This window comes from Taudactylus pleione, unplaced genomic scaffold (assembly GCF_031769625.1).
Source record: "Taudactylus pleione unplaced genomic scaffold, aTauple2 ptg000015l, whole genome shotgun sequence".
NCBI classification, from domain to species: domain Eukaryota; kingdom Metazoa; phylum Chordata; class Amphibia; order Anura; family Myobatrachidae; genus Taudactylus; species Taudactylus pleione.
Window position 1 is genome coordinate 31,902,284 of NW_028284417.1, and position 21,700 is coordinate 31,923,983.

General features: G+C 45.0%; 1 protein-coding gene across 2 annotated transcripts in view; it reads left to right on the top strand.

Moving 5' to 3' along the window:
- The window catches only part of KLHL32 (kelch like family member 32), a 228,100-nt gene that overhangs the window by 39,858 nt on the left and 166,542 nt on the right, over positions 1-21,700 (top strand). For both annotated transcript variants that reach the window (XM_088472157.1, XM_088472167.1), the window contains exon 2: positions 8,080-8,168. In XM_088472157.1, coding sequence (XP_088328283.1) covers positions 8,146-8,168 — 23 coding nt within the window. In that variant the 5' untranslated portion in view covers positions 8,080-8,145. The remainder of the gene's footprint in view (positions 1-8,079; positions 8,169-21,700) is intronic.

The following is a 21,700-nucleotide window of genomic DNA, read 5'->3' on the forward strand; positions in this document are numbered from 1 at the left end:
TGGAGCAATGGAAGAAGGTGGTCTGGTTTGATAAATCACATTTTCTTTTACATCATGTGGACGGCTGGGTGTGTGTGTTCGTCGTTTATCTTGGGAAGAAATGGCACCAGGGTGCACTATGGGAAGAAAAGCCGGTGGAGCCAGTATTATTCTCTGGGCAATGTTCTGCTGGGAAACCTTGGGTCCTGGCATTCAAGTGGATGTTACTTTGACACATACCACCTACCTAAACATTGTTGCAGACCAAGTACACCCCTTCGTGACAACAGTATTTCCTGAAAGCAGTGGCATCTTTCAGCAGGATAATGCTCCCTGCCACACTACAAAAACTGTTTCAGAATGGTTTGAGGAACATGAAAAAGAGTTCAAAGTGTTGACTGGGACTCCAAACTCCCTAGATCTCAGTCTGATCAAGCATCTGTGGGATGTGCTGGAAAAACAAGTCCTAGCCATAGAAGCCCCACCTTGCAACTTACAGGAATTAAAAGATCTGCTGCCAACAACTTGGTGCCAGATACCACAAGACATCTTCAAAGGTCTTGTGGAGTCCATGCCTTGAAGGGTTAGCTGTTTTGGCATCACGAAGGGGACCTACACAAAGTAAGGTAGGTGGTTTTAATGTTATGGCTGATCGGTGTTTGTATGTATGTATATATACAGTATCTTATATACGAAAACTTCAATGGTCTGTTTGTTTGTCCGGTTCTACATTCGGACACTCCTGCACCGATAGGGATGAAATCAACGTGATGTGGTCCAGTTGGCAAGGTTTTAGAAAGGTTAGGGTTCTGGTTAAATCTCCCGTTGGTGCGCGCTGGGCAGAACTTTGACCCAGGGAGCCTGTTCTGAGCCTTCCACTGGATGGATTTGGACAAAAACTTCACATAGTGGTAACATTGGATCCCAAAAGACATACTAGGAAGTTGAGGTCCCGGTCGGACATCCCGATGGTGTACACTAAGCAGAACTTTGACCTGGGGACGCTGGGCTTAACTTTGACCCAGGGTGCCGGTTCTGGGCCTTCCACTGGAAGGAGCTGGATGAAAACTTCACAGAGGGGTTGCAATTGGTCTGGGATGTGTTTGTATATTTGTCTATATCATGTGACTGCTTTACCGGAGAATATTAACTTTGTTCTTTTAGCGTTTTAGGTACCACGTGTTATTATTCATACACATGACTAAGATTGTCCAATAGAAATCGGACCTATGTGGTCATTATTTACATCACGTGACTAAGAAACACGTGATTGAGATTGTCCAATAGAAACCTGACCCATGCGGTCATTATATATATCACGTGACTAGGATACGTAACACAGATACAATGTCATGTGATCCTATTATAGAGATCACTATTTTACTCCTCAATCTGGACTAGCGGTTAGTCAGTACCACGTGATATTATTTAGACACTTGATTGGGATCTTTTCTGATGTACCATTGGTCGTTAAGATCCACATGTCTTTTGTTTACATCAGGTGACCTAGGATCTCAGCGCAGCATGGTCACTACGATATAAATATATTGGTATGTTCTTCTTATTATTAAGTCTTTATATTATAATTGTCTTTTAGATGGATCATGTATTATTCTTATTAAATATTACAATTGGTAAACTTTGTTTTTATTTACCGCTTGGTTGATTATGTAATCTATTTGCATAAGCTGTGTGTTATTTTTATCCAATCAAGGGTATATAAGGCCACCATTTTGGTCAAAGGGAATACTGCTACTGAAGAAGGTGTGGGTGATTCCACATCGAAACGAGTTTGGCTATTCCCCCTCATCGATTGCTCCAATTGGGACCCTTATCTGACTCTTTTCCGGACCGGCAATTCCACTCATTCCAGCCATACTCTCCTTCTTGGAACCACACTGATTGCATTGCCTGTTGGATTCCTATCAGGACGTGATGCGCCATTGGAGGCTGATAAATACATATACAGCTGGATTGAGCATTGACTTATGTTTATTTTAACAACTGAACACATTTTCAAACTTGACCTACGTGATTATTGAAGGAATATCCGTACCTGTGACTTTAAAATATTTATTGGACATCTGTCACGTGCAGCATCCATTTATGAGATCAACTTACAGCTGATCCTATTTTTATATATTATTTGAGTTTTTATGTGTTTTTACTGATGCAATTACATTTTCTATTTGATTACTTCAACCAAGCCGTATATTTATATTTATCCAATTTGCACAATATATGTATTCATGTTTTTATTCATATTTGCATATATATTGACATGTTCCTTATATGTACCTAGGGCCTGATTCAGGCCCGGACGCTATGCTGCGCTTGCTCGCATTGAGCGACTTTTCGCAATCTGCACATGTGTATGAGTCGCAATGTGTGTGCCTGAACCAGTCATTGCGATGGGAAAGTGCTCGCCCGTAGCCCGCAGTCGGGCTGCTATTTTGAGTGACAGATAGTGCCGTTTGTGGGTGGTAACAGGGGAAGGTGCTTGAAAACGGGGGAGTGGATGTGCGAACGCAGGCGTGCCCGACTTTCAGATGGCGTTTAATGGGTGTGCATAATTAGCAAAGTAGCGTCATTACACATGTGACTAGGTTAAATTTTAGCCTGAACTGCTCGCAATGTTGTGGTGGGAAAAGGCTACCACAAGCACAGCGAGCAGCTCCGATGGCTCTCGATGTTCCCGATTAATCCTACAACTGCCAGAGATGACGTGTGTTGCGAGTGGCAAATGGGCGTCTTTATATAGGTTCCAGCGCATAGTGTGGACGCTTCCAGTACTTAGTGGGCGGCTTTACACGATGCAGTGTGAGTGCATGATTTAAATAGCCAGCCCCTTTTAGCCAGCGAGCGGACGCAAATAGCGTCCAGGTCTGAATCCGGCCCATAGTCCCATTTTCCAATAGATTCAATAATTCCCACTTGTGGAATTTAGCGCGGTTCAACCATCCTTTTCTTGTGTATAACCTATTAGGGGGCTGACTACCCCTATTTGAACCTGGAGCTTATAGACAGCGCCATCTGACACTACTAGAGTGGGGATGTTAAGCATAGACCTTTATAGTACAGTTCTCTTCAGATACCTCACTCGTGTTTTCACTGTGTGTGTTTATTATGGATGCTATGGTTAGGGCTGTGATTTGTGCAGAAATGTATCAGAAGGAGCTGTAGCCACCCTGTGGAGACCAACATTGCAGCCTGCGCCAGGGGTGCACCAAGTGGTAGGATTTCTATTGGAGGCTAGACTATGTACCCAGGGAGTCTGCCAAGCTTTATCTACAGACCCAGAACTTGCAAATCATAATCAAGCAAAGATGCCATAATTACAGTATTTACTTCCCATACTGTAGATTAGACTCCTTTGATGAGATCCACTGTAACAACTTGTTATCTACAGACATCAACAGAGTGGTCAAAGATGGAGATGGGCATCTCTTGAGCCCCTATCCAGCCCCCAGTAGGTAAGAGTCTCTAAACAGTGCGCCAGAAAAGGAGTTACAAGTCCTGTACTCAAAGACAATGAGAATAGGACCTGCAAGAATGAAGGCTGTGTCTGTAGGTAGAAGGCGAGATTTAGCAGTAAGATCCTGAGAGCTGGACGTCAGGACTGACTTCTGGCGGATTTATTGAGAAGCAGGGTTTACAGCAAAGACCTGCAAGGAATAACAATCTTCTTCCTTTGTTCTCTTTCTCTGCAAGTCTTGTGAATGTGTCTGCCAAAAGCAGGACTGCTGCCATGCTGGCAGCAATAGGAGAAGACCCTACTGAATTGTGCCTAAAGTGGATACTCCAGGGTTTGTTTATAAGGACACTGCTGGTATATTTTATTGTGCTCCCTGTGTGTCATGTTACGTTACAACACTTATAGTGTGATTGTTTTAACTCTTTCATAAAAGCTATAGAGCTCTGTTTGTGATGTACATTATACTTAAATGAAGTCTTCTATATGAATATATGATTGTTACTGAGCTGGCACTACAACTTAACCTGTAATTACAATACGTACAGAAAATGTAAGATCATTAATCACACACTTCCTCTTTATTAGAGAAGTAGGAAGTGAGAATAAGAAATAGGTGACATATAATGCAGTAAATTGGTTCAGTTGTGGAAAATGTGGAAATTAGAGCAAAATATTTGCGTACCAACCGTAATATAACATTTTGCTTATCTGCCTGAGCTTCTACTCCTACTACATCCTCTCTAATGAGGGCTTCTCTTATACCTGGAGAAAATAAGAAGACACAAATTCATGGGCATAACTACCATAGGTGCAAGGGATGCAGCTGCTATGGGACCCAGAACTGAGGGGGGAAAAATCGTACTTGTCAAAAATATATATATAACGAATGCTGATAGGTGGAGATGCATTTTCTTTACCTTTTAAGCTACTTTTACCAATATTTCCCACTGCACAATGCACCACTCAGAAAAGGTTTCTGCTATGCTCTTTCTACAGGAGAGGTAGAGGGGGGTCCATGGAAGCAGTGTGCAGGGGATCTTCAGAGGGGAAGGGCATCAAGCATTGTGGGATGCTTTACCTTCATATTGGCCACAGCCATGGGCATAATTACCATAGGTGCAAGGGGTGCAGCTGCTATGGGGCCCAGAGCTGAGGAGGGCCCATCTTCCTTATCAAAGTTACATGTGTAATATACATCTTTCACCAAAGGGGCCGTCACAAACTTTTGCTATGGGGCCTTCAAATACCCAGTTACGCAACTGCAAAAATGAATTAGGGCAGATTGAAATAGCGGTGAGTTTGCTGTTTCAGCCTCGTGCAACTTTTTTCTATGTTAAAAAGTGATTCAGTGATAAAATCAGGTTAAGAAAGGGAAATGTGTTTGTTTTAGCTTGCGCCTCTGTAAAGCACTCCTGCAAAGTGAGAGTGATAAACTAGCAAAGATTCTTCTGTTTCCTGCACAACACAATCATTAATAGCAGCTGTTACAGCAAATCACACACTAAACACACATATAACAGGCTGTATACTTTACTTGATATGATGAACACTGATTGTGATGGGCGGACCATTATACCTGTACTACTGAATTTGCATGGAAAAATGTACTTTGCACTGCTCCCACATTACAAGTGTTATCCTGCAATACGTGGAAGATGTCATTTCTAATTGTATTATACAAGATATTATGATTTGCTAAAATGTAACGCAATATGCATAGATTATTAATGCGTTACGTCCCAGCATAAATCTAGCATCTTATTGAATCTAGCTTACAGTATATTGTTGTATGTTTAAAATAATTATTTTAATTATCATTAAAGTACAAGATATTGTCTGTACATTCATAAAGATTAGAAACAGTTTATTTATAAGGAAATAGTAGTACACACTGCCAGCTCCAGTATCATATTCCCAATGCAGTTGTGGACAAAGGGGCTGATTCACTACCGATCGCAACTGCGATTGCAATAGCGATTACACATGCAGTTCAACTGCCATAGTATGCTAATCCATTGCGGCCTCTATGACACCGTTGCACAAAATAAGGACGCCCACTTTACCTTACACAATGCCGGTATTGTTTATCAAGACTGCGAAACCATCGCAGCCTCATACACACTTGCACAAGGTCTGACTTTACTCAGGAATTGCTAACTCCATCGCATGCTATGAGGCCTCTGGCTGCGTAAGGCATCGCAGTGGATAATTTATGCATGCCCATGCAAAGGCATTCAAACGAATTGGCATGCCTGCATTTCGCCGACCACCCCCTTTGTCCACCCACAAATGGCGCTTACACACGATGCTACAGAAAAGAGGAAGATTTGGGCATCTTCAGTTTAGAGCTGGTAGTGGAGGCCAAATAATTTATAAATATAATAATGTAGTAAGTGTCATAAACACAAGACTAGTGTCTTGACAGTATTATTAAAGCTAAAGTTGATTTTTCAATATAAAATGTGATTAAATATAAAATCTTTGTATCTGTTTTAAATTTTAAATGGGAATATTACTTCCTGCAGTTGTCCAAATGGAAATGTCAAATTAATATAGTTACATCTCTAATGATATTAGTGCTATCAGCCCGAGAGGTCAATAAGTTTCGTATCTGCCAATCAAAAGTGGCTGGAAAGTACATCCTGGTGTATTTTTGCATCTGTCCTCCAGCACCTCCTAAAAAGCATATTTATGAATTCATACACAACAAAGGGGGTCATTCAGACCTGCTCGCGAGCGGCAGTACGCTCGCAAGTGGGTCGATGTTCCCCACTGCGCATGCGCACGATGGAGGGAGCTCCGTCATGCGCATGCGCGAGACCCGGGGAGCGACGGGCTTTCCATCGCTCGGGGTCTCGCACCAAAGGGGGCGTGCTGTCGATGTTGATTGACAGCACGCCCCCTTTGGTGGGCGTGCTGAGGGCGTGCCTGCCAGACGGAGGCGTTCCCATGGGAACGCCTACCCTCTGAAGCCGGCCCCACTGACATCACTAGTGATGTCAGTGGGAGTGAATTTGGCTCTGATAGAGCCAAAATCACTCCAGGGCTTGTGGCAGAGAGACCCTACCGCAGGGTCTCCGTCGCAAGTCCGATGGTCGCGATGGTCAAGACCATCGCGACCATCTTTTTGGCCGCTCGCATATGCTGTGGGTGGTCACCCACAGAAATACGAGCAGCCAGGAGGCCGCTCCATTTTCATGGAGGAGGGCCCTGATTCAGAGCGAGCGCTCTGGTCAGAGCGTTCGGCTCTGAATCAGGCCCAAAGTGTGTTGCAAATACATGTGTGTGTGCTCTCTGTACTCAGCCTAGGCTTACCCTCCTCTGCTCACCTCAGATCGTACTGTACAGTCATACAGGGCCATTAAGACATGGCCCAGGGAAGGGTCTGAGAAAAAAGATAAAACCCCTAGTTGCAGCACCACGACGCGAATAGTCTCCCACTGCAGCCCGGCTGACAGGAAAGAGGGAGAGGGGGGCGTCATTGGACCTGGGCCCCCGCCGGGTCCCTCCAGCAAGCCCGGGCCAGGGTAATTAGTACAGGCTCCCCCCCTCATGGCCCCCTGAAGTCATGAGTAGATGCAAGTCAGTAAAATGGAAAAATATGCAAACTTATGCCTACTTAATTTTTGGTGCACATGGGCAATATGGAAATACATACAGGGGTCTATTTACTAAGCAGTGTTAGGACACAGAGTGAAAAGTGATAAGTTACCAGCCAATCAGCAACTAACTGCCATCTCACAGGCTGTGTTTGAGAAATGACAGTTGGGAGCTGATTGGCTGGCATCTTATCACTTTTCACTCTGTGTCCTAACACCGCTTAGTAAATAGACCCCTACAGTATCTTATGCAAAAAAAACCTGACATAAGTCCAACTCTAAATGAGCCCCTAACTGTTTTGCCTGGCAGAGTGGAAAAGGGTATTGAAGCTCTTTCAAAGCATTGTTTTAACCTTTTCTAAAGTATTTTCTAAATGCTTTCAGATTTCAGCAAGACAGTCCCCATTTGGGAGGCTGTTCTAGTGCGCATGTGTGAACTGGGGTTCACACATGCATGAGGCTAAAGATGGTCAACGGAGGGGGCCGAACAGGCATGGAGAGTTCTCAGACCCACGCTGGTTCCTATAGAAAAAATGGTGTAGGTTCCTGCTGTCAAGTTTTGAAAATGTAGTATTTTTGGGGGCTTGATGAATGTCAGTCTCAATACTATTGCATGGGGGCTCTGGACCAGATTGGGACTGAAATATAAGCAGGATACATCAGGGATATCTCCTGTATTAACTTTATATTGAATGGCCCCAATACTCAATTTCTACAAAAAGTAGGTGAAAATGTTAATTGTCACTTACTTTTGTAAAAATTAAGGGATAAAATAAATAGACCCCTTAATCTTGGAAAGCAGTGAGGATACCCAACAACACATAGTAGTGATGTGAGTACAAATAATTTTAGTATGGTTGCAAATTGTTTTATGTATAATAAATACATTCCATTTCTTTTGTAAAGTATTGTAAGATTATCTGATTGTCCTGTGATACTCAAGAGCAAATTTGTCCACCCATTATTTCTCTTAATTTGTAATGAATTATGTTTGTTTTCTAATAATTCATTATATTTTGTTCATAGCTGGAATGCTTGTTTGTTCCTTCTCTAAATCGTAAGCGTGAAGACTCAGAAGAGCCGACTTGGACAATGCCTTCCGAGATATGTCTCAGGTAAATGTGGCATGCACTTCTCTTAATGCACTCAGAGCTTGTCATTCTCATTTAGATTATACTTAATTGAAACCTCTTTCAGGTTATTCAGGCAGATGTGAATTGAAGCTTTGCCTGTCTTGCATGGTTAAACACTAGAATACAGACTTTTTGAAAGTATGCAGTCTTAAAATGTATTTCTTAAAGCAGAAAACTATCATCAATGAACAGTATAGCATACTCGTACATGCATCTCCTTCAATCCTGCTAACAGCAATTTAGCCCCAAACTTTACCAGCAAACTTTGCTAATCTGGGATCACTGGATAATAACAATGAAATACAATGGGACTTACAAACACAGGGCTTGATACAGATTTGGGAATAGGGTAAGATAGAGCAAGTAACTGTGCACCTGGACAAATCATGTTGCAATGCAAGGGGTACAAATTAGGGGTGAGCGGGTTCGGATTTCTGAAATCCGAACCCCCCCGAGCCCCCCCGATCCGAGTCCGATCCGAGTCAGGCTCGACTTTTCCCGCCTGACTCGGATCTGAAATCGAGGCAAAACGTCATCATCCCGCCTTCCGAGTCTCGCGGGTTTTGGATCCTATATAAGGTACCCGCGTCGGCGCCATTTTCTCACTCGGCTGTGGACAGTGAAGAGGGAGGGTGGGAGTTAGGGCTGTGTAGTGTAGTGTAGTGTAGTGTAGTGTAGTGCTGCTGTTGTCCACTACTTCAAAGTCCATAGGGGCTGGCTGTGCTGTGCTGCTGTTGTTAATAGGGGCTGTGTCCACTACTTCAAAGTCCATAGGGGCTGGCTGGACTGTGTTGTGCAGTCAGTTCTCCATAGGGGCTGTGTCCACTCCAAAGTCCTCTGCAGTGTCCCAGTCCTAAAGGAGTGCTGTAGTGTTGTCCAGGGGGTGCTCTGTCCATCAGGGGTGCTCCCCCCAAGTGCTAAAAAAATAATATATTTTCTGTGTTTGTGAATTGTGTGCGCAGTAGCCGCACGTGCATCAACAAAGTAGTGCCAAGCGTGCGCCTGTGTCATAAGTAAAGGGCCGGCTGGCTTGACCGTTAAAGGGTGCTGTAACCCCCGAAAGTACACTCCAGTCCAAACCAAAAAAAAATTATTTTCTGTGTTTGTGAATTGTGTGCGCAGTAGCCGCACGTGCATCAACAAAGTAGTGCCAAGCGTGCGCCTGTGTCATAAGTAAAGGGCCGGCTGGCTTGACCGTTAAGGGTGCTGTAACCCCCGAAAGTACACTCCAGTCCAAACCAAAAAAAAAATTATTTTCTGTGTTTGTGAATTGTGTGCGCAGTAGCCGCACGTGCATCAACAAAGTAGTGCCAAGCGTGCGCCTGTGTCATAAGTAAAGGGCCGGCTGGCTTGACCGTTAAGGGTGCTGTAACCCCCGAAAGTACACTCCAGTCCAAACCAAAAAAAAAGTTATTTTCTGTGTTTGTGAATTGTGTGCGCAGTAGCCGCACGTGCATCAACAAAGTAGTGCCAAGCGTGCGCCTGTGTCATAAGTAAAGGGCCGGCTGGCTTGACCGTTAAAGGGTGCTGTAACCCCCGAAAGTACACTCCAGTCCAAACCAAAAAAAAAATTATTTTCTGTGTTTGTGAATTGTGTGCGCAGTAGCCGCACGTGCATCAACAAAGTAGTGCCAAGCGTGCACCTGTGTCATAAGTAAAGGGCCGGCTGGCTTGACCGTTAAGGGTGCTGTAACCCCCGAAAGTACACTCCAGTCCAAACCAAAAAAAAAATTATTTTCTGTGTTTGTGAATTGTGTGCGCAGTAGCCGCACGTGCATCAACAAAGTAGTGCCAAGCGTGCGCCTGTGTCATAAGTAAAGGGCCGGCTGGCTTGACCGTTAAAGGGTGCTGTAACCCCCAAAGTACACTCCAGTCCAAACCAAAAAAAAAATTATTTTCTGTGTTTGTGAATTGTGTGCGCAGTAGCCGCACGTGCATCAACAAAGTAGTGCCAAGCGTGCGCCTGTGTCATAAGTAAAGGGCCGGCTGGCTTGACCGTTAAAGGGTGCTGTAACCCACAAAGTACACTCCAGTCCAAACCAAAAAAAAAATTATTTTCTGTGTTTAGCCGCACGTATATATCAAATCGATATAACATAAATGGAGGACCAAACTTTCTCCGATAAAAATAAAATAGAGAAAGATCAAGAACCACTTCCTCCTAGTGCTGAAGCTGCTGCCACTAGTCATGACATAGACGATAACATGCCATCAACGTCGTCTGCCAAGGCCGATGCCCAATGTCATAGTAGAGGGCACATACAATCCCAAATGGCAAAGTTCAGGAAAATGACCTTGAAAAAGACATTTAAATCAGCTGAAGAGAAACGTAAACTTGCCAATATGCCATTTACGACACGGAGTGGCAAGGAACGGCTAAGGTCGATCCCTAGTATGTTCATGACTAGTGGTTCAGCTTCACATGACGATGGAAGCCCTCCTCCCACTAAAAAAATCAAAAGAGTTAAGCTGGCAAAAGCACAGCGAAGAACTGTGCTTTCTAAGAAGATATCACAAATCCCCAAGGAGAGTCCAAGTGTGGTGGTGGTTGCGATGCCTGACCTTCCCAGCACTGGACGGGAAGAGGTGGCTCTTTCCACCATTTGCACGCCCCCTGCAAGTGCTGAAAGGAGCACCCACAGTCCACTTGCTGATATGCAAATTGAAGATGTCACTGTTGAAGTACAACAGGATGAGGATACTGGTGTAGCTGGCGCTGAGGAGGAAGTTGGCGAGGAGGATTCTGATGGTGATGTGGTTTGTTTAAATCAGGCTCCGGGGGAGACAGTTGTTGTCCGTGGGATGAAAAAGCCCATCACGGTCATGCCTGGGCAGAAGACCAAACATTCCACCTCTTTGGTCTGGCAATATTTCTATCCAAATCCGGACAACAACTGTCTTGCCATATGTACCACATGTAAAGGTGAAATAAGTAGGGGTAGGGACGTCAACCACCTAGGAACATCCTCCCTTATACGGCACCTGCAGCGCGTTCATAAAAAGTTACTGTCAAGTTCAGAAACTTTGGCTAAGACCGTAAGCAGTCCAGGGACACCTAAATCCCGTTGTCCTGTTGTATCCAAGCGCCTGCAAACCACACCGTCAACTCCCTCCTCGTCAATTTCCTCCTTAGTCAGGATCGGAAGTAGTCCTGCAGGCCATGTCACTGGCATGACTGACTCTCCTATCCGGGATTCCTCTGGAGGATCCTGCATTGCTACGCCTACTGCTGCCGCTGCTGCTGTTGCTGCTGCTGGGAGTCGTTCATCATCCCAGAGAGGAAGTAGGAACACCACTACTTTTACTAAACAATTGACCCTCCAACAGTCCTTAGCGAGGAGGATGAAGTACGACAGCAGTCATCCTGAAGCAAAACGTATAACTGAGGCCTTGACCGCTATGTTGGTGTTAGACGTGCGTCCGGTATCCGCCATTAGTGCAGTGGGATTTAGACAATTGATGGAGGTAGTGTGTCCCCGGTTCCAAATCCCGTCTAGATTCCACTTCACTAGGCAGGCGATACCGAGACTGTACAGAAACGTCAGAAAAAGTGTCCTCAGTGTCCTGAAAAATGCCGTTGTACACAATGTCCACTTAACCACGGACATGTGGACAAGTGGAACAGGGCAGACTAAGGACTATATGACTGTGACAGCCCACTGGGTAGATGTATCACCTTACGCAGCAACAGCAGCAGCGTCACCAGTAGCAGCATCTCAGAAATGCCAGCTCGTTACAAGACAGGCTACGCTGTGTATCACCGGTTTCAGTAAGAGGCACACCGCCGACAACCTCTTAGAGAAACTGAGGGAAATCATCGCCCAGTGGCTTACCCCACTTAGACTCTCCTGGGGATTTGTGATATCTGACAACACCACCAATATTGTGCGGGCATTACATCTGGGCAAATTCCAGCACGTCCCATGTTTTGCTCACACAATAAACTTGGTGGTGCAGAATTTTCTGAAAAGCGACAGGGGCGTGCAGGAGACGCTTTGGGTGGCCAGAAAAATTTCTGGCCACTTTCGCCATTCAGCGACTGCGTGCCGAAGACTGGAGCGCCAGCAAACACTCTTGAACCTGCCCCGCCATCACCTGAAGCAAGAGGTTGTGACGCGGTGGAACTCAACCCTCTATATGCTTCAGAGGATGGAGGAGCAGCAAAAGGCCATACAAGCCTATACATCCACCTATGACATAGGCAAAGGAGGGGGTATGCACCTGACTCAAGCGCAGTGGAGAATGATTTCCGTGTTGTGCAAGGTTCTCCAGCCCTTCGAACTTGCCACACGTGAAGTCAGTTCAGACACTGCCAGCTTGAGTCAGGTCATTCCCCTCATCAGGCTTTTGCAGAAGCAGCTGGAGAAAGTGAAGGAGGAGCTAAGACGGAGCGATTCCGCTCGGCATGTGGGACTTGTGGATGAAGCCCTTCATTCGCTTTGCCAGGATTCCAGGGTGGTCAATCTGTTGAAATCAGACCACTACGTTTTGGCCACCGTGCTCGATCCTAGGTTTAAAGCCTATGTGGTGTCTCTCTTTCCGGCCGACACAAGCCTGCAGAGGTGCAAAGACCTGCTGGTGAACACACTGTCAGCTGAAGCGGAACGTGACACGTCAACGGCTCCTTCTTCAATTTCTCCTGCAACTGGGACTGCCAGGAAAAAACTTAGGTATCCTAAGCAACCCGCTGGCGGTGATGCAGGGCAGGCAGGACCAAGTTTGGACATCTGGTCCGGACTGAAGGACCTGGCAACAATTTCTGACATGTCTACTGTCACTGCATATGATACTGTCACCATTGACAGAATGGTGGAGGATTACATCGGTGACAGCATCCAAGTAGGCATGGCAGACAGTCCATACCTGTACTGGCAGGAAAAAGAGGCAATTTGGAGGCCCCTGTACAAACTGGCTCTATTTTACCTGAGTTGCCCCCCCTCCAGTGTGTACTCCGAAAGAGTGTTTAGTGCAGCCGGGAACCTTGTCAGCGAAAGGCGTAGGAGGTTGCTTCCACAGAATGTGGAGAAGATGATGTTCATCAAAATGAATTATCAGCTCTTCCAGGGAGACCAGCCTCCAGAAGGTACAGAGGGACCTGTGGTGGTGGATTCAAGTGGGGACGAGTTAATACTTTGTGAGGATGAGGATGTACACACTGAAGAGGGTGAGGAATCGGTGGATGAGGAGGATGAGGATGACATCTTGCCTCCATAGAGCCAGTTTGTGCAGGGACACATTAATTGCCAGCTTGTTTTGTGGGGGCCCAAACGAACCAATCATTTCAGCCACAGTTGTGTGGCAGACCCTGGCGCTGAAATGATTGGTTTGTTAAAGTGTGCATGTCCTGTTTATACAACATAAGGGTGGGTGGGAGGGCCCAAGGACAATTCCATCTTGCACCTCTTTTTTTTCTTTGCATTATGTACAGTTTGGGGCCTAGTTTTTCAAACTGCCATCCTGTCTGCCACTGCAGTTTCACGCCTAGATGGGTCACGTGTTTGTGCCGCCCACTCGTGTCGCTTAGCATAGTCATCCAGCTACCTCGGTGCAACCTTTTGGACATAAAAACACTATTGTGAGGTGTGAGGTGTTCAGAATAGACTGGAAATGAGTGGAAATTAAGGTTATTGAGGTTAATAATAGCATAGGAGCAGAAAAACCTACAAATTCTGTGATTTTAGCTGTTTTTATGCTTTTTTAAAAAAAAATACAGATCCAAAACACAAAACCCAGAACCCAAAACACGGAAGGGTGGTTTTGGCAAAACCAATCCAGATCCAAAACACGAAGAAAGATCCAGATCCAAAACCAAAACACAAAACACGAAAAGTGGCCGGTGCACACCCCTAGTACAAATACATATATTTGTTGTGCATATGGGGTAAATACTGGCTGCTTTTGCATGTAGCCCACAAATGCTGGACAGTTTTATATTACACTGTAGTTTAGATATCAGTTTGGACACTCCCCACCCACATCTAAATTGCTCTGCACATGTTACATCTGCCCCACATGCAGTGCAGCATAGTTTTACCAAGGTGCACAGTTACTTGTTCTTTCTTGCTCTCTTCTTAAATATGAATCGGACTCACAGTGCAAACAGTACATTACTATCATAAGGCAAGGTGAGAATCACATCTCCAGCTGTATCTTCTCTAGGCCTAATGTCAATGTCAGTCATACTGGGAGGCTCCCAAAACTCGGGTGGCGCTCCTGGGTGCACGGAAGAGTGGGCAAGTCTCCCGACCTGCTGCCGCCACCGTTCACTTCCCCCCACTTACAGAATTCAAGTGGTTGGGGCCGGGGGGTGCCAATGGTGCGATTTGCATTACGATTTGATTAGTCATTGTGGCCCCGCCCTCTGCTGCACAATGCCGGTAATCTCTGTGTTAGGAGTCACTCACCTTCATTCTCCTGGCATTTGTTCTGTGATAGGGTTGTGTCTGATTCTGCGGGTCTGCATACTACTTATATTTTCTTTAGAAATAGTAGGAGAAATTACTTAGACCATCAATGTGTTCTAATAAAAATGTTGTGGGCTCTAGTTGTGGTCAGAATTATTCCAATATTTTTTATTATCCCTAAGCTGTAAACGGTAGTAGTATTAGGGGCATTCTAAGGGAGCAACAGAGTCCCAGATTGCATCATTGGTTACAACAAAGCAAAGTTTTAAAGGGGGGACAGAGCTAAATAAATTGCATTCAAATAATGAAATAGATTTAATAGCAATGCCTTGTTGCCAATAGTCTCTGGAACTTGTTTTTCCCCCGTAAATTTTTCTATTTTTCATTCTTAAAAGAGGCTAATCTGCACCTGGATAAAACAAATTGGGGTGATATTGGTGCAAATGTTATTTTTTCACAAGAAGGGAAATTACTGCCTGTTTTTGCACGTAACACACAAATACTGGTAATAACAGCTGCATTTTACACACTGTGATTTAGTTAACCTACAAGATGTCCTCATTTCAACTCTAGGGGGTCTATATTGTAAAAAGTGCATTTAATTTTCGCAGTTTGGATTCTGCTATAAAACCCATGCCGGGACACACCAAATTAAAAAGACCTGTCCTAGTGAAGAGAATAAAGGCATGCGGCTTGTTTTTTGAACCCCTAGAAAAACTAGTGCGCTTGTGGGGTACATGCAGGTCACAGAAGTGAGCTGGGTGAACTTTATATATTTTGTTTAGTTCTGAAGATTGTCAAGATGATAATTGCCCCAGAATATAGATCAGATGTCTCCTCCCAAGTACAGTAGTCAATGTGCTCCCAGTGTAGTAAATGGCATTATATTTTGAACACAAGATGACAGAAGAGAAACTTCTCCCAAATTTCTAAATACTGCAACTGCAAAGCCCCCATTGCTACTTCTGGAGGCTGCAGGAAGCTGACAGAAGAACCAAAAAAGGTTGTGATCTGATTTCTCCACACTTTTGTCTTTACTATTAAAATCCTGGATAAGAGCAGTTTATGATTTTACTAAATAGACCCCTAGATCTGTCAGCACCATCTACATCCTCCCCTCCTTTCCCACAGCGGTTTTGTAATATTGCACCTTCTCTAAATTAGGCACTAAAAGTTCTATTTTTCTGTATATGAGATGTATTCCTTATTTTCCTTATATAATGCAATAAAGTATGTTACAATCAAATATAAATAAATAAGTAAATATGACATGATGAAATATGTAGTGCCATGCAGTGTCCTGGAAACTATTTTATGGCACTTACTCTGCAATCAATGCTGTCTATGTTTGCTGGAAAAGTAAATCTTAACCCAGTGTCTGCGATAGCTGTGGGAGTGCCCTATTGCTCCATTCCTCCATTAACACCCCCGGGCATTGCACCCAATCTACACTGCTTCATAGTCATATCTTAACAGCTGGGAAGTGGGAGAGTAGCACTTGGCTGTTACACCATAGCACAGTGCCACACTCCCAGCCCATCACAAAAATGGAGGAGCAGCAGCTGGCAGCTTCACAGGTAAGAATCTGCTAGATGCTTTTGCTCCATGATGGTAACTGGTGTTACTGGGGGTCCACTGGGGCATCTGAGTGACATCTCATTCATTCATCGTTATAGGTTTTCCCTAACCATTGGCACTCTTTGCACCCATCTGGGATCGTGATATGATAATGATAGTGTAGTGCCGGACCTGCCTTAACCACCCAGCAGGAGTAGTGTTAGTCAAGGTGGAGGAGATTTCAGCATTTGGGAAATTAGAGGTACTGTTCTTTTAAGAGAGATTAATAGATGTATGATTTAGTAAAGGACATTATTATCAGCTGAAAAGAACATAGAATATAATTGAATATATATGTGGAACCAGCAATGTGCATTTTATAAAGGAAAACGGCACAAAATAGAAAATAGTGTTTCCCTGTTCTCTCTTTCTGTTGTTTGATTAGTGCTATCTCTAAGCTGCCAAATGCTTCCCCTGGGATATATTTCTTCTTTATATACGAAAATGTTTTTCTTTTATGATTAATATATTAATTTTCTGTATAACAAATACAATTTTGCTTTCTCCTTAGCATTTTTTAGCAATGTAACAAAATCATAGCTTTCTTAATAGAACCAAAATGATATTGGATATTCTAGGTATAAAAAAATATATAAATGTTTCAATATTTGTAAAATTTAGGTTTAGTAAAAATTGGAAAGTTTTTTTAGTAAATCCACTTTCAGAGGCCCATTGTAAAATGAAAAGTAATTTTTTCAATATAGTAAATATCTGTTTTATCTGGGGTGTAATGTTCTATACATCTCATTTTGGATAAGAATACATCCCAGCACTTATCGGGTCCATAGCGGCATTAATAACGCCGCTATGCACTTAGAATTATCCTTTATTTCTATGGTGCCACAAGGGTTCTGCAGCACCTAACAAAGTACATAAACTATTGAGCAGATCAAGAGAACAGTGACTTACAGTACAAGACAATGCAGGACAAGTGCCTTTGTGTATAAAACATTGCTGCTACAGTGGTCATAACACTCAAAATAAGTAGTACAGTGGCAGAAGTCAAGGGTTAGGTGCTGAAGGTAATAGTAATGTAAGAAAAAGCACATGGGGGAAAAAAGGCCCTGCTCGTGAGAGCTTACATTCTAAAGGGTAGGGGTAGACAGATAGGCACGGGCCAATTGGGATGGAATATCAGCCCGGGAAGTTTATGGAAGCAGCCCTAATGGGGGTGGGAGTCTAATGAGGGGGTGGGGTATGTCAAGGGAGCAAAATCTCTCCTCATAGGGCCTAATTCTGAGTTGGACGCAGTTGCAGCCTTCCTTGCTTCTTTTGCTGCAGTTGCATCTGTAACTTTATGCTAATGCCGCTACAGAGTCCTTCCCTGGTGTACATCCGGGCTTCCAAATATACAAGGACTGAGACGCCCACTGTCAGTGTGAACAGATGATGCAATCATGCTCTGTGCTACTTTAGATGCCCACAACGGTCGCACCATTGAAACTTTCACGAGCCCTACGCTAGATGCAGATCACCCATATGGCCTCCAATATGAGCGATTCAGCGTCTCTGTACACAACCACTTTCAGCATTACGCCCGTGTCACTCCAATAACATGGCCATTACATCTGTGTCTGATTAGCCAACTCCCTGTAACTGCCTAGGAACGCCCAACACATTTCTAATAGACTACACTAGTTGGTGCGTGTGTCTTAATCTGTCCTACAACTCTGAACAAACACCATTGGGACACCTGCGCATATGAAAAAACATCACACAAGAAAAACAAAAAATTTTGACCCTCCGCAGAAAAAAAAATAACACATTGGCCCCTACAGAAAAACAAACACAATGGCCCCCACAGGAAAAAAAAAAACGCAATGATTCAATGATTGCCCCTACAGGAAAAATAAATAAAACAAACTTTGATTCTCCCCAGTCCTCTACAGAAGACTGAGCGACCTCACCTTCTGGGCTGTCACAGATAGCTGCGGAGCCAACTGCAGGAGACCAGACCCCAGACCAGTGAGGGCCTCCAGTTGCAGAAAATCCAGACCAGTGAGTGTCTCCCTCCAGATAGTCCAGACCAGACCAGTGGGTAGGAACTTGGTCTCGCTCCCTCACTCACCCGGACCCTCAACACCATCCTCAGCCCTTGTCATGTCAGCCTCTCATAAGCATCTTCTGCCCTTGTTACCTCAGCACATCATCACCATTCTCTGCCCTTCAGCATCATCATCAGCCCCTCATCAGCTTCCACAGCCCCATCCTCTGCCCCTCACCACCATCCTCTGCCGCCAACCCCATCCTCTGCCCTTCACCACCATCCTTAGCCACCAGCCCCATCCTCTGCCCCTCACCACCATCCTCAGCCCCTCATCACCATCCTCAGCCCTCATCACCATCCTCAACCCCTCACCACCATCCTCAACCCTCATCACCAACCTCAGACCCTCATCAACATCCTCAGCCCCTCATCATCGTCCTTAGCCTACATCCCCTCATCACCTTCCCCAGCCCCATCACCATGTCTTTGGGGGCGATTAAATTTTTTTCGCTGGCGCCTGCATTTCTGCTAGCCCGCTCCTGAAGATGTGAGCAGAAATGTGCTTTATAATCCTGGTTAGTGCGATTAATCCTGGATAGGGTGCCCAAACAGGAGTTTAGATGGGTTTAGCCCTTTTACATGGCTAAACCTGGTCTAATTACCCGCGAAGAGGGAGATAATTAATTGGCGCCCAAAACAATTGAATTGCAACATAGGCGTCCATTAATTACTGCAACATAAAAACAATTGAATCGTCCCCAGTGAGTACTAAAACAAACAGCAACCCCAGGCTGGCTGGATGCTAACTTCACCCCTGCTCTATGGTGATTTTACTGCTTAAAAAAAGTATATAATTAACATTTTATGAATGATGATGGTGATAATAATTTAGATGAAGATCATTGTCCATCACATAGATATAAGCAGTAAAGCACTGTAGCTTTCTGGGGATCTTCAGGTGCTGTAAAAAGAGCCACAGACCATCTGGCAGGACATGCTGAGACTTGTAGTGCCTAGTACTGCCCTTTTGTTTTTGCTGAAGCTATAGGAAGGAAAACTAATTGTGCATGTGCGGTGTAGTTCCTGCATCTGAGCTGTGACAATGGGGCAGTTGGATCTCTTGGCGCAGTATATTAAGGATATAGACAGACTGTCACTAGGAAGTTCCTTAAACCAATATATTTGTCCTTCCAGTGCCATAGGCAGACGGGCAGCAACTCTCTTTCCCCCCCCTGCCATGGAGTAAGGGCCTGATTCAGACCCGGTCGCAAGTGCTGAGCGCTCGCAACTGGGTCGATGGTGGCCCACAGCACATGCGCACGACGGAGCCGGCTAGCGGCAATCCGTCGCTCCGGGTCTCGCACCAAAGGGGGCGAGCTGTCGATGTTGAGTGACAGCTCGCTCCCTTTTGGGGGCGGGCCGGGGGGGTGGCTGCCCAAACAGAGGCATTCCCATGAGAACGCCTGCCGTTTGGGGGCGGCCCCATTGACATCACAAGTGATGTCAGTGGAGAGTTTCCGGCTCTGTTAGAGCCGAAATCTCTCTGGGCTTGCGATGAACGAGACCCTACCACAAGGGTCTCGTCGCAAGCCTGATGGTCGCGATGGTCTTGACCATCGCGACCATCATCATGGTCGCTCGCTATAGCTGTGAGTGGGCACACACAGCTATGCGAGCGGCCAAGAGGCAGCTCCTAAAATAAAAAAACCCGGCCCTGATTCAGAACGAGCTCTCTGTCAGAGTGACCGAGTCTGAATCTGACCCTAAGTCCCTCCTCCCCACCCCGGCTCCCCGCAGTGTAGGAGGCACAGTGGGAGGCAAAGCTTCTGTCCTTGGGCAGAACCTGGCTGATGCTAGGTGATGTGGCTGACTGAGCAGACGGCAGCACACAGTTCTCAGAGATCGGCGGCTACTTGCACACTTCTGCGCACAGCCAGAGACTCTGGAAGCGGGGAACATGACTCCAGCTGCCACTGCTTCCGGCTAGCAGCACCCAGAAGTATCCACTAGCAAATGGCAGTTTCCGGTTTGCGTTCAACAGTGTAACACAAACTCCGGGAAGCATGGCAGCCAGCTGGTGTGAACCGGTCTGGCTGGCTGATGTGAGCCAGCCGGCCGGCCCAGCAAGGGGGAATATGGGACCGGCCCAGCGGGAACATTCTTCCTGCTGTCCCTGTGGCCCAATTTGCCCTTGCAGACAGGGGTGACACACATGGGGTAGATAGTGAGCATGGGACAGAGTGTTGGGATGAGAGATGGAATGCTTTGATGAAGAATTATTAATATCGCAAACAGCAGCTATTCCAAAAAATAGCTGTCTTTTGCAACAATCGGACTTCCGGGTTTATGACCCATTAATCCTTCTGTGCATGCTAGTACAGTATGTGGATAAATCCATTTAGGGCACAAAAGTAACTCATCTTAGCCCATGTTTTCCGTGCAGGGTTGCTTTTACATTGGACTTTGTAGGCACACAAGGTTTGTCACCCTATGCCCCTCCCCAGTCGCACCTCTTTTGCATACAGTATTTCATAGCATTTCTGTCCCTTTTACATGTCAGCCTAAAATGGCATTACAGTACCATGACAGCTCATTCCTTCCTCACATCAATCATTACTTAAGTTTTATTATCTTCTGCCTTACTTAAGCATCAACCTAATTTGCATGATGCTAAATCTATCCTTATGTCCTTGTATCAAAAAAAACATGATAAATAGGGCCAAACAGAGGCTTCTCTGGTATCTTCATGGTCAGGAGACAGAGAGCTCCCCACCATTCTTTACTATTGCTCAGTGTAAATTTAATTCAAAGTTCAATTGGACAAGATCGTTTTAAAAATGCAAGGTAGTTTTTTTACTTTATGCAATAATTAGCACATCAAGCCAGCTTGCATCCATTGATATATTTATAGACACAAGGTGAGAATGTATTGTACACAGTGTCATTAAACGCTAACAATAGGTGATGTATGTAAATTCTCCTTGATGTACAGTACAAAACCATTATAAATGCAGTGTTCCCATTTATATACTGGTAGCTGAGAATACTGATCAAACTGGTATTTAACAGATGTTATTTTTTTGTGATGTGCACCTAACTAGGGGTCTGATTCAGCTTGGATCGCAACTACTAATACGCACGCAATCGCCCAATTGTTGAGTACTGCGCATGCGTATACATTGCAATGCGCATACCGGCCACTGCTATTGGGACTGCGATCGCAGTGACTTCGCAGAGTCATTGACAGGAAGTGCTGTTTGTGGGTGGTGACAGGGGGTGGTCGATGAAACGCAGACGTACCAGTGCATTTGAACGCCGTTGCATGGGCGTACATAAATTATCCACTGCGATGCCCTACGCAGCTTGAGTACTCATAGCGTGCGATGAAGTTAGCAATTCCTGAGTAAGGTCAGAGCTTGTACAAGTGTGCGTGAGGCTGTGATGGTACTCAATATACCGATGGTTTCACAGTCTTGCTAAGGATTACGGATGTGTGTAAGGTAAAG